This window comes from Nelusetta ayraudi, unplaced genomic scaffold (assembly GCF_046127955.1).
Source record: "Nelusetta ayraudi isolate G7.1 ecotype Tasmania unplaced genomic scaffold, CSIRO-AGI_Nayr_v1 ptg000048l, whole genome shotgun sequence".
NCBI lineage: Eukaryota > Metazoa > Chordata > Actinopteri > Tetraodontiformes > Monacanthidae > Nelusetta > Nelusetta ayraudi.
In genome coordinates, this window is record NW_027466098.1 from 2928183 (window position 1) to 2952500 (window position 24318).

Below are 24318 nucleotides of genomic sequence, written 5' to 3' on the forward strand. Positions count from 1 at the left end.
GTTCATCTTTTATGTTGTTTCAGTCAATTTGAAAAAAAATATATAATATATAATATGCCACATTTTGTCTGGGAAAACTTTCCTTCCTCCAAGGTGGGGGGTGACAGAGAAAAGTTTGAGAACCACTGGTCTAAAGGCACAGTGTGTAAAATCCTGCCATCCAGTGGTCAGATTTCAGATTGCAGCGCTCATTCACTCACCCTCTCTCCCTCCCTCTCTGTTTCTGTAGTGTCAGATTCTGAAGTCGACATTTCACTTTGATTTTCAGAGTGATGACACCCTGGAAAAACTCTCCATCATTTATTCTCTATTCAGGTTGAGTTGCTGCAGTTTGTCAGAGCTCAGCTGTGATTGGCTGCTCTCAGCTCTGAAGTCCAACCCCTCCCACCTCAGACTCCTGGACCTGGGTGGGAACCAGCTGCAGAATTCATCAGTGAAGGTGCTGAGTGGTTTTCTGCAGAGTCCAGACTGTAAACTGGAGACTCTGAGGTCAGTACTGGTTTGGAACCAGTGGATGATGGTTTCAGCACCAAACACAGTTCATCACACATGTTGAATAAACATTGAACTGAAGGTTGATTCATATCAAAATGACATCCAGAAATATGAAAACTTCATTCAGTGTCTAAATTAAAAAGAAAAGAAAAGGTCATCAGTGGTCATGTGACCAAACATCATTTCAACACACATTAGTTTTGGACCGAGGATTTAATTTCAAGATGACATTTTCTGTAGTGTCAGATTCTGAAGTCGACATTTCACTTGATTTTCAGAGTGATGACACCCTGGAAAAACTCTCCATCATTATAAACTCTCCATCATTTATTCTCTATTCAGGTTGAGGAGCTGCAGTTTGCCAGAGCTCAGCTGTGATTGGCTGCTCTCAGCTCTGAAGTCCAACCCCTCCCACCTCAGAGAGCTGGACCTGGGTTGAAGGAATCATCAGTGAAGCCACTGATGGATCTTGTCCACAGCAGAGACTATCAACTGTGAGGTCAGTACTGGTTTGGAACCAGTGGATGATGGTTTCAGCACCAAACACACTTCATCACACATGTTGAATAAACATTGAACTGAAGGTTGATTCATATCAAAATGACATCCAGAAATATGAAAACTTCATTCAGTGTCTAAATTAAAAAGAAAAGAAAAGGTCATCAGTGGTCATGTGACCAAACATCATTTCAACACACATTAGTTTTGGACCGAGGATTTAATTTCAAGATGACATTTTCTGTAGTGTCAGATTCTGAAGTCAACATTTCACTTTGATTTTCAGAGTGATGACACCCTGGAAAAACTCTCCATCATTATAAACTCTCCATCATTTATTCTCTATTCAGGTTGATTGACTGCAGTTTGTCAGAGCTCAGCTGTGATTGGCTGCTCTCAGCTCTGAAGTCCAACCCCTCCCACCTCAGAGAGCTGGACCTGAATATGAACCCCCTGAAGGAGTCATCAGTGAAGGAGCCACTGATGGATCTTGTCTACAGCAGTGACCATCAACTGGAGAGTGTGAGGTTAGTACTGGTTTGGAACCATTGGATGATGGTTCCAGCACCAAAGCCAGTTGATCCCACAGCAGAGGTCCAGTGTTCCCAGTCACAGTGTGAGAGGAGGATGGTGACGTCCAGCTGCTCCTCATTCATCCAACATCTGCTGCCAAACTGCTTCTTCTCTCAGTTCACCACCCAATTATTGATCAGTTCATCTTCATCAGGCCTCAGTATCAGTCCAACACTCCATGGTCACATGACTTTCATATGTTCCACACTTGACATGTGACTGAGAGTCTGCTTCTTCTCACCAGTCACTCCATCATCTCCATCAACAGTCAGCGTCTCTGTGATGATGCGTTCAAGGACCGTGAGTCCTGACTCCTGCTGTCTCTCGACAGCTGGAGGTGAGGGAGGATGAGGAGGAGAGTGAAGAGGAGCGCTCCATCTAGTGGTGGCTGACAGAACTACAACCAGTGGAGCTAAACAGCAAGCTGCACACACACACAGTGTGTGGGCGTGTCACGATCTTTGACCCCAGTGGAGCCTGGTGGCTGGCGGACTGCTTCTCCCTACAAGCTGCTGTGGTTACTGGGAGAGACGTCCCAGAAGCCACTGGTGGAGCTGAATCCTCAGTGGAAGAAGCAGGACTTGGAGATGGAGGCCGGAGCAGATGGTTCTAAGCATGAAGCCTCCTTTTCACTTTGGATCAAAGGTTCTGGTTGTGTGCCACCACTTTTAATGTTGCTCCTGAGCTCATTGGTTGTTCCTGGTTGGTTGAAGAATTTTCTGAATAAAGTTTTTGACAAATGTATTCCTTGTGTTGTTTTTACTCCTTTCAGTCTCCAGCAGGCCTCCTTGGTCAAAAGAACCGAATAAATCCACTAAACGTCGACCGTCCAATCACAGTTCAGCATGAGACGGAGTGGTAGAAAGCGAAATCTCATCATGTCTGAAACAACTGGAAAAAAACCCAACAGACTCTGAACACAGTGTGTTGTGTTTTTGCTGGGACAGAATCAGTCTCTGTGGCCAGTGGCATGTGAGACTGGATCAGTCACGTGAAGAAGGTTCATTAACACACAGTGCATCTGAAAATATAGATGAGGAAATAAATGGATTTCAACAGACAATGTCAACTTCCTGCTCCGTCACTTCCTGTCATCTTTCACCAGACCACAGAGACTCTTTCCACTCACTGATACAATACACACATAGAAAATATACACAACATAGAATGTTGATTTTTTTTTTCCCCCTAATGTCCAAAAAAACCCCAAACTTGAATTTGCTGGGATTTCCAAGCAAAATCCAAAGAAGAAGCATTTATTAATCCCACATTGGGGAAATTTGCAGTTTGTCTTTTTTTTCTGGGACATTTTTTTCCTCAAAGTCCTTGAATGAGGCTGAAACTGAGGTCAATGAGTGTCCTGTCATGGTTGAGACAGAGTGGAAGGATGCAAACCAAGACTTCCAAAGGACCAGTGAACCATCAGAAGGTTTGAAGAGCTGCCAGGTAGCTCACTGCATCATAGGAAGAGCTTTGAATGTCAAGGTTGCTGGTTCAAGACCCGGCACAGGCACACTGGTGTTATGAATTCAAGAGGAGCAATTTGTCATCACAATTGAACAAAGAATTTTAAATACTTTAATAAAAGTTATTAAAAAGTCCTGTGGTAGCTTAGCACAAGATGGCGCTACTCTAAGCAAAATCTCAACATGTCTGAAAACCAGAAAAAAACACATATAACACATATAACCTCCTGTGTGACAGCGCGTCACACAGGAGGCGACAGCACAGCCGGCCAGCCAGCCACGCCGCTCCTGAGCTTGAGCTCTGACTGAGCGAACCACTGGACTGTTTTCTCTTAAAAGGTGATCGTTCTCCAAATTATTTAGTATCTTCTCAATACACCTATCTCTATCTGTTTGCATAAGCACAGTCGAAGCCATGGCTTCTCCCTCTCACCTCTCCTCTGTCCCTCCTCTCTCTCCTCCCGTCTTTTCTTGCTCACACTGCCAGATGCTTAGCTTTAGCTCGTCCTCAATTACTGAGCACAAATACCATCCAGAGTTTTTACCAGAGACTAATATAACAGAGCACCAACAGTTGCTCACATTCTGTTCCACTCCTGGACACCGGAGTATCTGCAGATACCTGGCAAAGTTTTATCCAGGATACGTTTTCACCTCAACGGGCCCAGAGATGGGCCCGCGCTGGTAAGTTTCGCTGTTTGCCGGACCTAAACCCACTCTGATCTAAGACAACAAAACGCAGCGGACTCCTCTTTGGCGCGTGTAAGTTTTCCACTGCGGCCCACAGCCATAAACACCAGTAAAAGAGCTACGAGCTCCGCCGTTTTGCACTACACTGTTGCTGCCGGAGTTTCTTTTCTGGTTTCCAGATTGTCCCGCCTGCCCCCCGCATGGCTCCACTTACCTCCCCACACGAGTGTGACAGCTGTATCCACAAATCGCAGAAGATCGCGGAGCTGGAGCAGCGTATCTCCAACCTCTACTGGATCAGGGATGAAGAGATGAGGCTGGATTCTGTTGTTAGCCTGGGTCCTACTGGTCCCGATTCAGTCGGACTCGCGGATCTGGATTCAACCATCCCGATGCTCAGTCCCGGTTCCATGGACACAGATCCCGGGCTCACTGGCTCAGCTCCGGCTGAGGGATCGGCCCTAGCTCCCGAGCTCCGCACCGACGAACCGCCTGCCGCAACGACACCTGGGCTAGCGTCTTCAATTCCACCACTTAATTCCATCCGGGAGGATACGTGGCTGGTGCAGGGGGCTAAGCCTAAATGGCTGAGCGGCAGTGCGAGGGCAGCTTTTAGCCCCAATCCGAGGCTCCGAGCTAACAGCTCCACTCCCAACCAACAGCCCTGGTCCACAGTGCTGGGAGGGCGGCGGACGCGACCCAGTCCGTTACCTGCTCCGCCTTGTGAGCTTCAGATGGACAACAAATATGACATCTTGAGTGTTGAGGACTTCCCTCCCCTCCAAAATGACCATCTCGCCTCCTCTCTGACTGGTCCACTGCCAGCGGCCCGGGCTGTTGGGTCGTCTGCGCTGGAACCTCCAGCCAGGTCCGCAACCTCCACCTCTCGGCGCAGGTTGGTGAAGGAGGCTGCTCTCAGGGCGCGACAACGTTCTGGTGGCGCTCTGGGTCTTGTAGAGTCGTGCGGGACCCCAGCCTCCGCCGATGATGTGACACTGTGGCACCAGCGCTCGGCCCCTCGTCCTCAGCCACTGTTTGCCCCAACCACCGCCATCATTGGTAGCTCCATAATTAGAAACGTCCGTTTCTTCAATGCCACCACTCATTGTTTTCCAGGAGCCACCGTCAATGACATTACAAACAAACTCCCGGACTTGTTGCAGTCGTTCCCACACTCCATTAAACGTTTGGTCCTGCACGTTGGAGCCAATGATGTGCGTCGTCGGGAATCCGAGCTGCTAAAGTGTCACTTTAACGATCTGTTTGTGGCCCTGAAGAATTGCGGGATGTCAATCTTCATCAGCGGTCCTCTCCCGACACTTGGCCTCTGAGCAGAGCGGTTCAGTCGACTCCTGCAACTTCATTCCTGGCTCCGCGCCGCCTGCACCACCATTGGTTTTAACTTCATTGACAATTTTTATTTATTCTGGAATCGCCCGTCGTTTTACCGTCATGATGGACTTCACCCAAACAAATTAGGTAGCCGCACGTTAACCTCAAACATCCACTACACCATACAATCAGCGTCTCTCACACCTGCGTGACTGTCTTCGCGTCACACCCCCTGCTCAGTGCCGACCACTTCCTCTACGGAGCACCCTGTGGACATTGCCTCCTGCAGCGCCTCCCACAGGGCACGCTTCCCTAGTGCTGATAGGACTGAGCTTGCTACTGCTGTTCCACCAACACCTGCTCCCATACCTGTAATAATGAATCATCGACCATATAAACGCAACAAACACATAACCCACAACCGCACAACCCACGCTACAGGCAGACTTTCCCCCGAGACATACAGACAATTTGGTTTTAACAGAAGCAATCTTTTATATCCACACATTTTATCTCCCTGTGGTCACGCGCGCACGTCTGGCACGACCATTAACCTGGCCGTGCTGAACGTGCGCTCCCTTTTAAACAAATCTTTTATCATAAATGAATTGATTTTAGATAATAAGTTAGATGGTATGCTTTTAACAGAGACATATGGCTTGGCACAGAGGCTCCAGCTGTCCTCACCGAGGCTTGCCCACCAAATTTTAGCTTTTTATTTTCTATCAGGGGATGTAAGAGAGGAGGTGGAACTGCATCAATTTTTAAAAACAATTTAATGTCAAAGGAAGTTTCTTTTAACAGTTACTCATCATTTGAGTACCATGCTTTTGTTTTTAGCAGTCCACCAATTATTTGCATTAATGTATACAGACCCCCGCATTACTCAACTGCTTTTATCAGTGAGCTCTCCGACCTTTTATCAATCACACTGACAACTTATGATAGAATTTTAATAACTGGCGATTTTAACTTGCACATCGACAACAACTCTGACCCACTGTCAAGAGAGTTTTTACACCTTTTAAACTGCATGAATTTTAACCAGCACGTCACACGGCCTACTCACAACAGGGGACACACCCTGGACCTAGTCATAACCTATGGCTTGTCCACTGGTCTGTCCTCTGTTGTTGATCTGGCCGTGTCCGACCATTATTGTGTGTATTTTAACATCGCCAGTTTTTTTACCAACAGGAAGCCCCGGTGAGAACAGTGAGGAAACGCTGCCTTACCTCTGAGGTGGCTGCAAATTTTATTGAGGTTTTAAAATGCACTCCTGCTGAAATTTTACCTGCACCCTGTGATTTTATTGTTGAAAATTTTAATAGCAAACTTAAATCCACATTAGACTCTGTGGCTCCACTTTTAACAAAAACTGTTAAAACAAAGCAGCTTTTATCCCCGTGGAGACATAAACCAGAGATTTTAAAATCAAAAAGACAATGCAGGAGTGCAGAGAGAAGGTGGAGAAAAAGCAAACTCACCGTTCATTATGAAGTTCTTCGTGAACAACTAAAATGTCACAATAATACAATCAAACAGGCAAGAATCTCCCATTTTTCAAAACGTATCATAGAAAACAAAAATAATTCAAAGTATCTTTTCTCCACCTTCAACCTTTTAACTAATAATAATCTTAAAAAATCCCCAGAGATGCCGTCTGACGCTCTCTGCGAGAACTTTGCAGGCCACTTCAGAGGTAAAATTGATGGCATCAGGTCCAGTCTTTTAGCGCATCAGAATGTATCTTTTAATACATCTGGACTGTCATTTCTATCCAAGGAAACACTGGAGAGTTTTGCCCTGGTTGATGCAAGGACACTTGGTCGAGTTTTCTCCCAGGTAAACCCAACAACCTGCCTTTTAGATCCAATTCCCACATCACTTTTAAAGACATTTTATGGATTCTTTGAGGAACAGATTTTATACATCGTAAATTGCTCTCTTCAGACGGGTGTCTTCCCTGCTGCCTTTAAAACGGCAGTGGTGAGGCCCCTTCTGAAGAAGAGCAATTTAGACCAAACTATTCTTGACAATTACAGACCTGTATCCAACTTGCCATTTTTAAGTAAGATTTTAGAAAAAAATGCTTTTAACCAATTAAATTATTTTTTAAGTACAAACAACATCTTAGAGAAATATCAGTCTGGATTTAGGATGAACCACAGCACCGAGACAGCCCTCGTAAAGATTTTAAATGATATGAGGTGTAATGCGGACTCAAATAAACTCACAGTCCTGGTGCTACTGGATCTAAGCGCTGCCTTCGATACAGTAGATCACCACATTTTATTAAACAGACTCAGAAACCTGGTGGGCCTCTCTGGTGCTGTTCTTAACTGGTTTTGTTCTTACCTCACAGATCGCTATTTCTTCGTAAGTTTGCATGCATGTTCCTCCGGAAAACATAAAATTAAGTGTGGGGCTCCCCAAGGGTCAATTTTAGGTCCAGTACTTTTTAATCTTTACATGCTTCCCCTTGGGGATGTCATCAGGAGACACAGCGTCACCTTCCACTCTTATGCTGATGATACACAGCTTTACATTGCTGTGTCTCCTGATGACACAGGGCCTATTGATACCCTTTTAAAATGTATTTTAGATATTAAGTCATGGATGGCAGCGAACTTCCTACAGCTCAACCAGGACAAAACAGAGGTTTTAGTTATTGGTCCTGAAGGCAAGAGAGAGAAACTTTTACCAAAACTTCATCATTTTAAACCAACACAATCTGTAAAGAACCTGGGCGTCATTTTTGACTCTGAGCTTAGTTTTATTGCGCATATTAAAAACGTCACAAGGACGGGTTTTTATCATCTTAAGAACATAGCTAGAGTCCGCCCGTTTCTCTCCCAGGCAGACACAGAGGTGCTGATGCATGCTTTTATTTCTTGTCGGATAGACTACTGCAATGCCCTGCTCTCTGGTCTACCAAAAAAAAACTATCTGTAACTTACAGGTACTTCAGAACTCAGCTGCTCGTGTGCTTACGAGGACCAGGGGGCGGGATCACATTACTCCAGTTTTAAAATCACTGCATTGGCTCCCTGTGCGATTCAGGATCGACTTTAAAGTGCTTTTATTAGTTTTCAAGTGTCTTAACGGTCTTGGACCATCTTATTTATCAGATATGCTTTTATCTTATCAGCCCTCGCGGATCTTGAGGTCCTCTGGAACCGGCCTATTAATTGTTCCAAGTGTTCGGACCAGAACCCATGGAGAGGCTGCGTTCAGCCACTACGGTCCGAAACTTTGGAACAGCCTGCCAGAGGGAATCAGGACTGCAGAGACTGTTGATGTTTTTAAGGGGAGGCTTAAGACTCACCTTTTTAGTTTGGCTTTTAAGTGATTTATTTAATTTGTATTTTACTTGTCTTGCTTTTTAGCTTTAAAGCTTTTAGGATTATTGAATATTTTATCTTATTTTTATCTTTACTATCTTATTTCCTGTATATCTTTTTACTTTTTACAATCTTATAGTTTTTTAATTTAGTTTAGTTTATATTATTTATTTTATTTTTTATTTATTTTCATTATTGTTACTATTATTATTCTTTTAACTTCCTTTTCCTGTATTGTTTTTAGCTCCAGTGTTTCCTTGTAGGGGGCCTGCTCACTGGGAGGGGTCTCATCGTTCTAGGGACCCTCTCGGTATGGATGATCCCCGTGGGTGGCTGTTTCCTACTACAGGTCTCTCAGTGCCTTGCCATTTCAATTTTTATTGTGCTGATTGACTGACATTTTTTATGTATTTACTTACTTATTTTTAAACTGTTCTCTGGGATGTTTTGTGTGTGTTTGTATGTGCGCGTGTGTGTGTGTGTGTGTGGGGTGGGGGGGTGGTAACCTGTATGTGATTTGGGAGGACATGGGTGGATGGTATTTGCTCTATTTTTCTTTTATCTTCACTAATATTTGATTTTAATTTCTGTTAAGCACCTTGAGTTGCAAGCCTTTGTATGAAAGGTGCTATATAAATAAAATTTGATTGATTGATTGATTGATTGCTGAATGTTTTAAAAAGCTTCTGGCGCGTGGTGGTGGGGTTTAAAGCGGGTGCACTGGGCTTGGACATTAGCGCAGCCGGAGGAAGAACCCTGGTTGCGGGTGCCCGTTCATCGGCAGGTGGTGCTGTGTGTGCGTGATGGTTGTGCGTTCGCCGCTTGGCTGTGAAAGCCTGGAAACTTTCTCTGCCTTTTGGACTCATACGGTGCAGCTGGAAGAAAAAAAAAAAAATCATCATTCTGAAGGCGTAGCGGTGCGCCGCCTAATAAAAGCTCTAAAATTATTAATTAATACGTTTCTGTTGAATTTTATTTTATGTGCTACATAGATTTCCTTGTGCGCTGAGAATGTGCAAGTAGTGCGCGATTGCGCAAGCAAGCAGCTTAGAGGGAACATTGGTTAAGATGCAATAAAGTAAATAGACTATGAGTCAGTAAAGTACCCGTTCTCTACTTGTTCTGTAAAATAGTGGTGTGTGTGTGTGTGTGTGTGTGTGTGTGTGTGTGTGTGTGTGTGTGTGTGTCAGATAAATATCAGCTGTTTCCCACATTGACTGATGTGCTTTTGAAACTTTGATCTTGTCTTCATGGTGTTGACTTTCTAAATGTCTGTGGTGAATACATGAAGATCTTGACAGAAGAGAAATCTACCAACAAGCAGAGACTTTATCTGGATTGTCTTGTTGCTTTATTGCTTCAATTCAACACTTGATCATTGACTTGACATTGTTATGCAGTATAGACTGATGGTATATTTCATGACTTATTGATTGACTGTTGTCACATTGAGCCAACAAGCAGAGTCAAAAGACAAAATTCTCTCACAATATTTACATGCATTCATCTGATTGTTGACAAACGGATCAACAGTCAGAAGGTTGATCAGATGGATGAGTTGTTGAAAGGTCAAAGGTCAGGGCGGAAAGGTCCAGAGTGGAAACAGACCTCAGCTGTGTTTCCAGAAGAAGAATCAAAGGTGAGAATTCAGCTCAGAGTCTCTCTGACGACTTCAGTCACACTTTCATCAACTCAGCTGAAGAACCTGAAGGAACATAAAGTCCAACACGTAGCGGCTGAGTGAAGGAGGTCTGGACTCTGTGGAGGAGCTCCATGGTTCCAGAGACGCTGTAGAAGGACAGAAGACCTGCTCTGTGGTCCAGGTACACTCCCACTCTGGAGGACCGAGGACCTGAGACACGAGTACTCATGTTGTTGTGACGAAACCAATATTCACCTGGGTAACAATATAAACTCCAGGATTTGTCATTTGCTGTGTCTCAATTCAGGTTCTGCACCCTTGAGGCCGAGTGTCCTCAGTCTGAACTCGGGACGGTCTAGCCTTCGGCGTATTTCCTCGTTTCGTCACCGCTGTTCCCTCTGGCTGGCCAACCCCGGAAGTGACGTTTCTATAGTATCACGCTAACCATTGGTTTGCCATCTAACGATGCCGTTGAATGTTCAAATAAATAAAATTCTACGTTAAAAACTGGATACTTTATGTGAAACGTCAATATTTAGATTTATATGTCGTGTCTTAACCAGTACATGCCGCTAATTTCAGCTGACTTCCCAGGATCCCACGATGCTTTGCAGCAGCACGCAAAGCATCATGGGATACCCAAGTACGCAAAGGATAGTAGCGGTGTATCCTTGGAATCGGCTAAAACGAGTGCGTATTTACGAGTGCGCATTTTGAGCGTCCTAAACAGCCTCGGGAATTGGGACAAGCCTTCGCGCAGTGCGATGACGCAACTTCCTTTCAAAATGCGCACTTCAAGGATGCAGAACCTGAATTGAGACACAGCAATTGAATCCAAATCTACTTTCCTCTGACCTTCCTGCTCTGCCGATGTTCCTGTAGGCCACTGCTACACCAACCCCCTAAAATAAACCACAGAAGTCCCTCCCCCTTCTCCACTCAACCTCCCAGTAACATCGTCCAGTCAGACCTTCTCTACTCAGGACCTGCTTCTTGTCAGTGAATCTGTCTGGATGATCACAATAAGACTGAACTTCCTCCATGAATGTCACTTTTCTGTTCTCCTCAGATAATAACAGACGTTGCACTGTGCAGAACTTTCTGTATTTCATCTCTCAACTTGGTCCAGCTGCTGCCACGTCCTCAAAGTATCTCAGAGGACGGATCTCCAGGCTGGAGGAGTCTGGAGACGGACTGAGTGCTGGCAGTGAGGAGAACCTGTGGAGAAACTGGCTGTGGTCCAGTGTGTGTGAGATCTTCTCCAGCTCAGCGTCTCTCCTCTTCCGCTCCATCATCTCCTGCTCCAGCTTCTTCTCAAGCTCTTTGACTCCACTCACTGCTGCCCCCTGTGTGGATCTGACCTGCTGCTGCACCTCAGAGCGTCTTTTCTCCAGCAGACGGATCATCTGGGTGAGGATCTTCTCGCTGTCCTTCACTGCTTTATCAGCAGAGCCGTTGATGGACTCCACCCCCTTCAGGTCTTCCTCTGTGTGCTGGATCTTCTGCTGGATCTTCTGCCTGGTCTCCTCCAGCTCTCTCTGCCTCCCAGGCCTCTGTACTGCTGCTGACACTGTCTGATGACCTTTATGTTCATCCATACAGCATAAAGCACAGATGATCTTCTGATCAGTGCGGCAGAACATCTTCATCACCTCATCATGACGAGGACAGATGTTCTCCTGGAGCTGCTGGCTGGGTTCCACCAGCTTGTGTCTCTGTAGGGGAGCAGTATCACGATGAGGCTGGAGGTGAGAGTCACAGTAGGAGGCCCGACAGACCAGACAGGACTTGAGGTCCAGTCTCAGTCCAGTTTCAACACCGGGACATCTCGCGGGGGTGGAGGACCTCCACCTGAATGTGGGAGTGGGTGTGTTTCCACAAAATATGTGTCTTCATGGTATTTAGCTTTTTAATGAAAGGACTCTTAAAACACTGACAAATAAATGCAATATAGCTATTTTATCACTTACTGTAAATGTACAGGTAGGAGACATTTCCTGCTTGGCATTGCTGCCTGTCCCACTTCTTTCGGTGCCCACGGGTCAGCTGCAGGGTCATCAACCATGAACTACCATTCATTGACGTTTCGCCCCTTGTGGCGGGACAGTGACAGGGACGTTTGCCTCGTTGATTCTGTGGTTGTTGATGGGGTGAGGTGTTCTTTCCCCAACTCCTGTCCTTGTTTCGTTCTTTCTTTTATACAGTCAGGCAATCTTTGTAGATACGCTACTTTTATTGTATGGCCGCAAGTTATAACAGTGCTCATCAGGTAAAACACCCGGAAGCCAACGTCATCAACTCGCACCAGATGTCTCTGCATATTGCATGGAACTTGGCTGCCATCTAGTGGTTAACTTTCGTAATATCTCCTTTAACATATGGAAAGAAAGCAGTTGAAAATGGTCAATAGTGACCGGATGAGAGTTACGTGGCCAGCAACAACAATAGCTGGCTACAGGTTAAACAGAAATGACTAGTTCACTCTCCTAAACATTAGAAAAAAATGAACAGTCCACATGAACAAAGTGGCACAGAAATAAACAAGAGATGACATTCCTTCTTCAGAAAGTTTAAACAACAAAGTCTTTGCGGTACCTCTCAGGAGGTTTATATTGGATCTGGTTCTGGTCTGCTTGAGGCCTAAATGTCCAGATTGGGGGACACTTGGCACATCAGTCAACATGGAGCCCGTTCTAGTTCTGAAGCCCCTTCCCTCCTGTCACCAACTATGTGCTCGAGTCTGCTGTCTGTTTGATTGTTGTCCCAGTCATCTTCCACCAGGGAATATGTGTATATATATATATATATATATGTATATACATATATATATATATATATATATATATATATATGTATATACATATATATATATATATATATATATATGTATATATATATATATATATATATATATATATATATATGTATATATATATATATATATATATATATATATATATATATATATATACATAGCTTTCAAAAAACACCCTCTCGCAGGGCAAAGAGGATGCTGGTGTTGCCAGGCAGGTACTCATTTGCTAGCTTGTATAGGTTTGGGTATACAGCTTTGTGTGTCATCCAGTACACCAGAGGGTCCTGTGATAACACTGCACCTCCACTATGGCATCAGCAGTAGCATTGCTGGATGCCCTCGCTTCTTCAGCGTCCCGGTCCAACAGCTTCCACAGGTCAATGGCTGAAAATGAAACATTAGATAAAGTTTAGTCTGTACATGAAAAAATACAAATAAAGTCTATTGATCCAAATTCTATAATTTTTGGACCTTGGGAAGATGCAGCTGGTTCTGGCTGTGCTCTCGAAGTAGATGGCGGCTCCTCTTCATGCGGTACATTCCGCAACAATGCTGCACACTCAGATTTTAACCGGCGCACAGCTGACTCAGCATTTTCAGGGCTTTTATTTGTTATTGTATGAATAAGTTGAGTAATACGCTTGTAACAAATGACCTTGTTCGGCGGCACGATTTCAAAATGCTCCCAGACTTGAGATCTCTTCCTGGTTGGTTCCGTTGCAGAGCAATAAGAAAGCAAACTGAAAGCAATACGAAAGCTGATCAAATCAATCCAAAAGGTATCGACCAGATAGGCAACGCATTGCGCCGTTTCATCCATTTTAAACTCAACTGAGACCTGCCAGTCTTTCAAAGCCTCACCCACTGAACCAAACCAGCCAGCTGATTCAGTCTGAATGAAGCAGTGAAGTGGTTCAAATGTCATCAGTCACGTGATTTGAAGCAAGCTCCGGAGCAGTGCTTCAGAAAAAAACCCTACCGAGTTGTGGGGCGTGGTTCGAAGCCCCGTGTCAGAGAGAACATCACTAGTTGTGTCTGAAAGTTCATCTAGTTCCCAGTAGTCAGAGTAGTAGAAAGGTCGCAGTTCTGGAGCTACTGCTTGTGTAGCTGTGGGCCACCCTTTCAATATGTAAGTCTGCAGTGCACAACATAGTGGATCTTTGATTGTGGCAGTTCTAATGGACTCCAGTGTAGCTGTTGAAATATTCGTGTCTGCGAGGTGGTCGACTCGTTGTAGGTCTTCGGTGGTGAGGCCCATGGCATAGATGGTGGCAGGTGTTTGCATGTGGGCATGCTGTGTGTTTGGCTGTTAAGTCCTCGACAGAAAATCTGCCACATGAAGATCCTTCCCTTGCTTGTACACCACCTTTGCGCATATCTCTGTTCAGTCGGCGAATGCAACAGGTTGCCCACTCTGAAGAAGAGCTGCACCTAGGCCTGTCTCGCTGGCGTCACACTGTAGTGTGACTTCTTCCTGCAGGTTGTAGTACTTGAGTACTGGGTGGCATGTGATTAATTGCTTCACAGTGTCAACGGCAGATTCATGTTGTGATAGCCATGTCCACTCCACGTCCTTATCTGTCAGGCGTTGGAGAGGCTCGCACACATCTGAGAGATGAGGAAGAAATTTGGCAAGATAATTTACAAACCCCAGGAATCTCTGTAGCGATTTAACATCAGTGGGTGTTTGCATGTGTTGAAACGCTGCCACCTTCTCTGGGTCAGGGCGAAGGCCCTCTGTGGTGAGAAGATGTCCCATGTATTGGACACTGGATAGTTTTAGTTTCAGCTTCTTTTTATTGAGCTTTAGATTGACCTCCCTGGCCCTCTGCAGCAAGGCAGTCAGGTTTCTGTCATGGTCAGTTAGTGCCTCTTCTGAAGTGTCTCCACAGCCGTAGAGAAGAATGTCGTCTGCAATGACACTTACACCGGTCAGGCCTTGCAACACCTCATGTTGCCTGCGTTGATATTCTTCTGCAGCTGGTTTTATGCCGAAAGGCATCCTTAGCCACCCGAATCTGCCAAGCGGGGTCCAAAAGGTGGTCAGATAACTGCTCTCTTCTTCAAGTTTGACTTGCCAGTAGCCATCTTTGGCATCAAGCACGGAGAATACTTTTGCTTTTGCAATGTCTGGGAGTATCTCCTCTATTGTTGGCATCTGGTAGTGTGACCGCCGTAGAGCTTTATTGAGTGCGCTGGCATCAATGCAGGTGCGCAGCTTTCCTGGCTTTTCTATGACAACCATGTTGCTGATCCATTGTGTTGGCTCTGTGACTCTTTTGATGATGCCATTCTTCTCCATGGATCGTATGGCTTCAGTGACTTTGTGTTTGAGCGGAATGGGAATTCGTCGTGGCACCTGATGCACAGGCCTAATGTCGGGGTCCACCTCGAGGTGTAGTTCACCAGGAAGACAGCCAAGGCCTTCAAACACGTTGTTGTATTTTGAGATGATGTCCTCTGTGGTGGTTGTGAAATGCATATCTGTCCCTGTTGTGCTGCGTGAGACCGCTGTAGATGACATATCTGTGTGGTGTATGAAATAGCAAGTTGAGTCTTTTGCATGTTTTTGCAGAAAGCAGAGGCATTTGTGACGTGTGTATAACTTGAAATTTCAGGTCGTGTGTTTGTCCATCATGGTCAGCTTTGAGGTGACACAACCCAGCTAGTTTCACTTGTGACCCATCATACAGTTTAATGGTGGCTTTGCTGGCTGGTATGTCTGGATTACCATCTTGTGTGATGAGCTGTAGATCTCTGAAGCTTATGGCGTTGGTTGTGGCTCCTGTGTCCAATTGACATGTGATTGTATGGCTAGGGTCATATGATACTGGTTCAGTCATGTACGGTGTTACTTTGAGGTTGACAAGCCATTTCTCGTTTCCCTGTTCCATAGCGTTTATGTTTGATAGGAACCACACCTCTTCCATTTCTTCTTCCTCCTCTACTCTGTCTTCTCCAAGAAAGTTCACCCGTGTCTTGCGCTGGGCTTGTTTGCACACTCTTGCAGTGGCAAGTGGTTTTTCTTTCCACAGGCTTTGCAGATGACGCCAAATGCAGGGCATTTCATTCTGTCATGCACTGCTCCACAGTAACGACAGAGGTTATTATTTGGGCGTTTATCTTTGTTTGCATGTCCCATATGCTCTTTGTAATTATGCTGAGGTGCAAATGAGGGGCGCATCTCTGAGCGTTTGTCATGTGCAAAGTGTACATTCTCCTGTTCCACACCAGTTATTATCTTATTTTGAATTTGTGCTAGTTCGCTGACTCTAAACATGTCTATTGCTTTGGCAAGTGTGAGTTCTGATTCACGTAACATGAGTGCTTGTGTACTTGCATTTTTAGTCACAAGCACTAATCTGTCACGGATCAATTCATCTCGCAGGGGACCAAATTCACATTTGTCTGCTAGCTTTCTCAGGTTTGCAACATATTGCTCTGTTGACTCATGTTGACTCTGCTGTGCAGTGTTAAATACGTAGCACTCGTAGATTACATTTCTGGAAGGTTCAAAGTGTTTTTGTAGTGCATCCAGATTCTTCTGTGGATTGTCTCTGTCCTCCGCTGACATGTGAAGATGTCTTTGTATTATGTGACATTCTTTGCCCATTACTGTAAGCAGGGTGGCTACTCTTACTTTTGCTTCTTTTTTGTCCAGTTCCGTTGTTATCTCATAGTTTTCCCATTGTGCTCTAAAGAATGTCCAGTTGTTATATACGTCGCCCTTCATGTCCATTGCGTCTGGTACAGGAATCGAAAAAGCCATGGTTCGTCAGGTATTAGCTTAGCAGTTTAGCTCCATTGAAAAAACGTCCAGCCTTTATAGCGCCTTGTTGTTCTGTCTTCAGCCGCGGCGTTAAGTTTCCGCTTCTGACACCATGTTTCGTTCTTTCTTTTATACAGTCATGCAATCTTTGTAGATACGCTACTTTTATTGTATGGCCGCTAGTTATAACCATAGATATATACAGAAGGCTAGATGTCTCACGGCGCAGAATCCAACGTCCGCACTGGCCGCCATCTTTCCACAGTCAGGCAGTCACGGTCTGATGTAGTGAATGTGAGGGAACCTGAGTGATCTGAACAAACATTAACACTCTGATCTCGCTGAAAACTTGATGGCTTTGCACACGGTTTGCTTTCTTACAAACGTTCATAACGTAGCAATAATTCTGGATGGTTGAACATGTTGAGAGTGCAGCTTTCTATTAGAAAAAAAACCCATAATGGTGCTATGGCAGCCTATCTGCACAAGTTAATACGACTGAGACCACTAAGATTTTCATTTCTTCAGTTAAGTTTAGCCAACAGCTATTTCAGGACAAACTATTATTTTGTTCACATACAATATTTGTGGTGTCGGTTGTAGTTATTCGCTGAGGTGCGTTTCCTATAACGTTGCTGCTGCATGAACGCAGTCTCATCAGTTCATGCAGCAGAGACGCGGTGATCAATGAACTAGAGCTGCTGATATCTCATCCCCCACCTGTTTGATTCAGAGTCGAACGGTGACAACCTGAGATTACAGGCCGTCTTTTTTCTTGTTGTGATAAAAGGGATTAGGATTGGTAGGTGTAAATAAAACAAGCAATTTGACATATGGAGAGACAGAATAGCTTTTTTTCTATATCATTTAACTTAATTCGCAAATGATTTACAATTGGATTGCTTTGCTACAGCATCATGCATTATGGTTTCTACAGGAAATCGGTGACTGAAAAAATGCCGAACTTCTGTGCCGCTTATGGTTGCAGCAATCGTCGCTGTCCACAAACAAAAGCTTGTAGGATCACATTTCATCTGTAAGATATTGTTGGAGCTGTTTGATTAATGTTACGATTTAGTGCTGGTTTGTTTAGTTTAGCGTTTAGCATATATGTTTTTATTAAATATGGGTGTGTGCGTGTTTTTGCTATTTTCACATGAAAGCCTATCGTTATAAATCATTAATAAGTATGCAGTATCATAACTATGCTTATAACCTTTGTAACAAACCAAACTGCTCGAAATTCGGTTGAAAATAGAGCAATTTAGGGCTATTTAAAAGAACATGCACAATAAGAATACATAGTTATGAGTGAGAGGGGCGGAGCGAGGTGACTGTGGCAAGATGGCCGCCAGTGCGGACGTTCGATTCCATTGGCCAGCAGCGCAGATAAGACATCTCGCCTTCTGTATATATCTATGGTTAGAACAGTGCTCATCAGGTAAAACACCCGGAAGCCAACGTCATCAACTCGCACTAGATGTCTCTGCATATTGCATGGAACTTGGCTGCCATCTAGTGGTTAACTCTCGTAACACTGTCCATTATGAAACATTTCGTCATCTACTCAAATCTTACAATAAAACTGTCAAACAGGCAAGAATAACCCATTTCTCCAACCTCATCACAAACAATAGCAAAAACCCTTGATTTCTTTTCTCTACCTTCAATCTTTTAACCAATACAAATTTTAATCAGGACGTACAGACACCAACAGATGCCCTCTGTGAGGATTTTGCAGACCACTTTGTAAGTAAAATTGATGTCATTAGGTCCAGTATTTTAATTAATCAAAATCAATTTTTCTACACATCTGGACAACCACTTTTATCTGAGGAAACACTGGAGAGTTTTGCTCTAGTTGATGCAAGGACACTTGGTCGAGTTTTCTCCCAAGTAAAGCCCACAGCCTGCCTTTTAGACCCAATTCCCACGTCACTCTTAAAGTCACTTTATGGGTTCTTTGAGGAGCAGATTTTATATATTGTCAATTGCTCTCTTCAGACGGGTGTTTTCCCTGCTGCCTCTAGAAGGGCGGTGGTGAGGCCCCTTTTGAAGAGGAGCAACTTGGATCCAAACATTTTTAATAACTACCGACCTGTATCCAATTTACCATTTTTAAGTAAGATTTTAGAAAAACTGTTTTTTAACCAAGTAAATTACTTTTTAAATACAAACAATATTTTAGAGAATTATCAATCTGGTTTTAGAAAGAACCACAGTACTGAGACAGCCCTTTTAAAGATCGTCAATGATTTCAGGTGTAACGCAGACTCTCAGAAGCTGACAGTCTTGGTGCTACTGGATCAAAGCACTGCTTTTGATACAGTAGATCACCATATTTTATTAAATAGACTCAGAAACCTGGTGGGCCTGTCAGGTACTGTTTTTAACTGGTTTCGTTCTTATCTCACAGATCGATGTTTCTTTGTAAGTATGGATACGTGCTCCTCCAGAATGCATGAAATTAGATGTGGGGTGCCCCAAGGGTCAATTTTAGGTCCGGTTCTTTTTAATCTGTACATGCTTCCCTTGGGGGACGTCGTAAGGAAACACGGCATCAGCTTCCACAGCTATGCTGATGATACACAAATGTACATTGCCGTGTCTCCTGATGACACAGCGCCAATTGATGCCCTTTTAAACTGTATTTTAGATATCAAATCATGGATGGCAGAGAATTTCCTACAGCTTAACCAGGACAAAACTGAGGTTTTAGTTATTGGTCCTGAAGGCCAGAGAGAGGAACTTTTACCAAAACGTTGGGATTTTAAACCCTCGCAATTTGTAAAGAATCTGGGCGTTGTTTTTGATTCTGAGCTCACCTTTGTTCCACATATAAAAAATATTACAAAGATAGGTTTTTATCATCTAAAGAAAATAGCCAGAATCCGCCCGTTCCTCTCTCAGGCCAACACGGAGGTGCTAATGCATGCTTTTATTTCTTGTAGACTAGATTATTGCAATGCCCTGCTCTCTGGTCTTCCCAAAAAGAGTGTTTACAGTCTACAAATACTACAAAACTCAGTCGCACGTGTGCTGACTAGGACCAGAGGAAGGGAACACATTACACCGCTTTTAAAGTCACTGCTTTGGCTCCCCGTCCGCTTCAGGATTGATTTTAAGGTTCTCTTATTAGTTTTTAAATGTCTCAACGGTCTTGGCCCATCTTATCTAACTGACCTGCTTTCATCATATCCTAGGTCTTCTGGCACTGGCCTGTTAACTGTTCCCCGAGTCAAAAAAAAACCCATGGTGAGGCTGCTTTCAGCCATTACGGCCCTACTCGGTGGAACAGCCTGCCAGAGAGCCTCAGGGCCGCAGAGACTGTTGATATTTTTAAGGGGAGGCTCAAGACGTACCTTTTTAACCTGCCGTTTAACTGACTTCTTTTACTCTTCTCTCTCTTACTCCACTAATTTTATGCCGTTTTACTATTTTTATGCCTTTTATTACCTTCAATTGATTTTTATACTTTTATAATGGTTACCCATTTTTATGCCACTGTTTCACACTTTATTTTTATGTATTTGGTTTATTTCTCATTATGATTATTCTCCCTTTTATACTTTTAGTGCCAGTGTTTCCTCATGGGGGGCCCTTCACGGTGGGAGCTACGCCTGGTCTGCCCATAGGGGCGCTGCAGGCCATGGTGCCCCCTTGTGTGGACGGCTCCCCATAGTGGCCTTTCCTCATCAGATTCTTCAGTGCCAAGCCGTGTTATCTAATGTCTGTGTGAATATGGGGGTGGGCGTTTGTCTGTGTGCGTTGGTGGGGAGGGGTGGGTCCGTATGGGGTGGGGGGAGGGGCAGTGGAGCTTTTTATTTTTTCTCATTGTTATTATTATGATTGTTGTTCTTCTTATCATTATTATTACCTTTCTTTGTTTTGTTTTGTTTTATTTTGTTAAGCACTGTGGGTTGCACATGTTGTGTATGAGCAGTGCTATATAAATAAAGTTTATTGTTATTATTATTATTATTATAGAAACATGAAGACACATCAAAGAGTAACATGAGGTTGTTGTTGTGACACTGGACGGTAGAGAGTCTGAATCCCCGTCCCAGGCGCAAATCCTCATGGAGGCTTCTGAGGAGGTCAAAGATGGCCAATCCGTCAATCCCAGCTCCATAACGGGGGTCTATGGAATGAAGCCGTGAGCATTGCGCACTGATCCAGGATAGCTTTCACCTGGCTTGATGGATCCGTGTCTTCTCATCCTGGATGGCTTTTAGTGCGACCCATGAAGCCTGGACACACATGTTGTGGATTGGTTGAACGCTGAAGGCTTAGTGACTCATCTTGGATGACGCAATCCTACTTTGGTGCAAGGAGGCCCAGACAGCAACATCATCAAGAGCCAGTAATGGACTCCACAGTGCAGCACTCATTCGCTCGCCCTCCCTCTCCCATTTTATTCTGTAGTGTCAGATTCTGAAGTCGATTTCACTTTGATTTTCAGAGTGATGACACCCTGGAAAAACTCATCCATCATTATAAACTCTCCATCATTTATTCTCTATTCAGGTTGGAGTATTGCAGGTTGTCAAAGCTCGGCTGTGATTGGCTGCTCTCAGCTCTGAAGTCCAACCCCTCCCACCTCAGACTCCTGGACCTGAGTAGGAACCAGCTGCAGGATTCATCAGTGAAGGAGCTGAGTGGTTTTCTGCAGAGTCCAGACTGTAAACTGTAAACTCTGAGGTCAGTACTGGTTTGGAACCAGTGGATGATGGTTTCAGCACCAAACACAGTTCATCACACATGTTGAATAAACATTGAACTGAAGGTTGATTCATATCAAAATGACATCCAGAATATGAAAACTTCATTCTGTTCATGTTTGAAGTAAAAAAAAAAAGGAAAAACAGGTCATCAGTGGTCATGTGACCAAACATCATTTCAACACACATTAGTTTTGGACAGAGGATTTAATTTCAAGGTGACATTTTCTGTAGTGTCAGATTCTGAAGTCGACGTTTCATTTTGATTTTCAGAGTGATGACACCCTGGAAAAACGCTCCGACATTATAAACTCTCATTCATTTATTCTCTATTCAGGTTGATTGACTGCAGTTTGTCAGAGCTCAGCTGTGATTGGCTGCTCTCAGCTCTGAAGTCCAACCCCTCCCACCTCAGAGAGCTGGACCTGAATATGAACCCCCTGAAGGAGTCATCAGTGAAGGAGCCACTGATGGATCTTGTCTACAGCAGTGACCATCAACTGCAGAGTTTGAGGTCAGTACTGGTTTGGAACCATTGGATGATGGTTCCAGCACCAAAGCCAGTTGATCCCACAGCAGAGGTCCAGTGTTCCCAGTCACAGTGTGAGAGGAGGATGGTGACGTCCAGCTGCTCCTCATTCATCCAACATCTGCTGCCAAACTGCTTCTTCTCTCAGTTCACCACCCAATTATTGATCAGTTCATCTTCATCAGGCCTCAGTATCAGTCCTACACTCCATGGTCACATGACCTTCTGATGTTCCACACTAGACATGTGACTGAGAGTCTGCTTCTTCTCACCAGTCACTCCATCATCTTCATCAACAGTCAACGTCTCTGTGATGATGCGTTCAAGGACCGTGAGTCCTGACTCCTGCTGTCTCTTCTTATCTTTGCAGGTGGTGGTGAGGATGAGGAGAGTGAAGAGGAGCGCTCCATCTAGTGGTGGCTGACAGAACTACAACCAGTGGAGCCAAACAGCAAGCTGCACGCACCAACACTGTGTGGGTGTGTCACGACCTTTGACCCCAGTGCAGCCTGGTGGCTGGCGGACTGCTTCTCCCTACAAGCTGCTGTGGTTACTGGGAGAGACGTCCCAGAAGCCACTGGTGGAGCTGAATCCTCAGTGGAAGAAGCAGGACTTGGAGCAGCTGCTCAGTGAAGGCAGCAGCAACACAACCACTGCTTCTGCTCTCATCATCCACGGCTGGAACATCTCAGCATGAAGGTTCCACACATCAACAACACACTGCTCTGCTCTCACTTCAGACTTCTATAACATCTTCATTTTGGAGGTGAAAAATACTTTTCAAGAGACTTTATTTCTGCTTCATGATCTTGAATGAGGAAATCATGTGGAAAAGATAAAGTGATTCACAACACCTGTGATGGGAACTCAAATCATTATTGAATCATAAGTAAGACAAAAGAAGTTTCCCTCAAAATAATTCATGGTTTTGATGCTTGCCAGATGTTTGTGTGGAGATTTCAGAAGGACGTCAATGAATCAGAAGGAAACCAGATCATTTATTTTATGTGATTATGTTATATCATCCTAACTTTGTTACGAGCCCAAACATTATATTTCAATGATTCAATATTCTGACAATAAAAGCCATCACAACCTGTGTGACCTTGACCTCAACTGACGTTTCATTTCTGCTGCTTTAACACTTTGATTATATATCTCCTGAAGTCCTGCCATGGGGATTCTCCATATCTGAATAACTTGTGTACTCAAACCTTCTGTAGGCCATACCCACTTCTCCACTAGGTCTCAACATAAACCACATGAATCAATGAAAATAAATCTCACTTTTACAAACAAATCCAATTCAGTTCAAATATAATTTAAATAAAATAAATGATACATTATAATTAATCACCAACAGATAAATCAATGCAAGATATGAGGTGGTTTGCCCTCTCTGGGTCGGTGGGGAGGCCCTGCCTCAGAGGGAGGAGTTCCAGCATCTCGGGTCTTGTTTGGGACGCCTCCCTGGGAGGTGTTCCAGGCATGTCCCACCAGGAGGAGACCCTGCTGGAGGGACCAGGTCTCTGGGCTGGACTGGGAAGCCTTGGGGTCCCACTGGAGGAGCTGGAGGAGGTGACTGGGTCCAGGGAAGTCTGGGGGTCTCTGCTGAGGCTGCTGCCCCCGAGACCTGACTCCAGATACGGCAGTAGAAGATGGATGGATGGATGGATGGATGGATGGATGGTTGCCAGGTGATAGAACATTTCATAAAAACAGACTCTGCATTATAACTTCTATTACACTCTAAATAACTCACTCCAATATAACTGCACTCGTCCTTCTCTCACATTACATTGGATCACAATGACCAAACAACACAACAAAGACAATGATCCAACTGTACTGCCACTTCCAGACTCAGTGTAGGTCTGTAGGCCTCTTGGACCTTCATGTGAACCACTGCGTGTTGACTGGAGGTGAAACATGGCTGACTGCTGTCCTCCTACCTGGACAATGCAATCTCACTTTCAATCTCACAGCCACTAAAAAACCTGATTGTGATTGAGAGGTCCTCAGCAGCCAATCACTGTTGGGAGTCCAGCCTTCAAACACTCCTCCTGAATCCACAGTCACATCTGTGAGCATCTGGAACTTTGGCCCTGATCCTCCACACCACACAACTTGGGATGACAGCGCCACCTACCTGGATCCTTTCAGCAGCCAGTCCATGCTCTGACCCGTTTCCACTGTGGCCTGTTGGCTCATCTGGACCGGAGTCTGGATCATCAGTGTCCAGGTTCATGGAATCTGTCAGAGTGCCGCCGTCCTGTGATGTAATGATAGAGAATCACTCTATTTATACTAATGTGCAGAACCACTAGAGTGTCATTTCTTCACTGCTGTCAGCAACAAGCATTTGGTGTCACACTGGTGTACAACACTTATGGGCTAATTAATAAGAAATTACATATTTATGAATCACCCGCAATGCCCAGATT

The 24318-nt window shown here is 44.5% G+C and overlaps 1 protein-coding gene across 1 annotated transcript in view; it reads left to right on the forward strand.

Annotated features, from left to right (window-relative positions):
* LOC142895003 (ribonuclease inhibitor-like) overlaps window positions 1–24318 on the forward strand; it is a 31548-nt gene that overhangs the window by 496 nt on the left and 6734 nt on the right. Inside the window, exon 2 of the mRNA XM_076035729.1 lies at window positions 230–489. Coding sequence (XP_075891844.1) covers window positions 230–489 — 260 coding nt within the window. The remainder of the gene's footprint in view (window positions 1–229; window positions 490–24318) is intronic.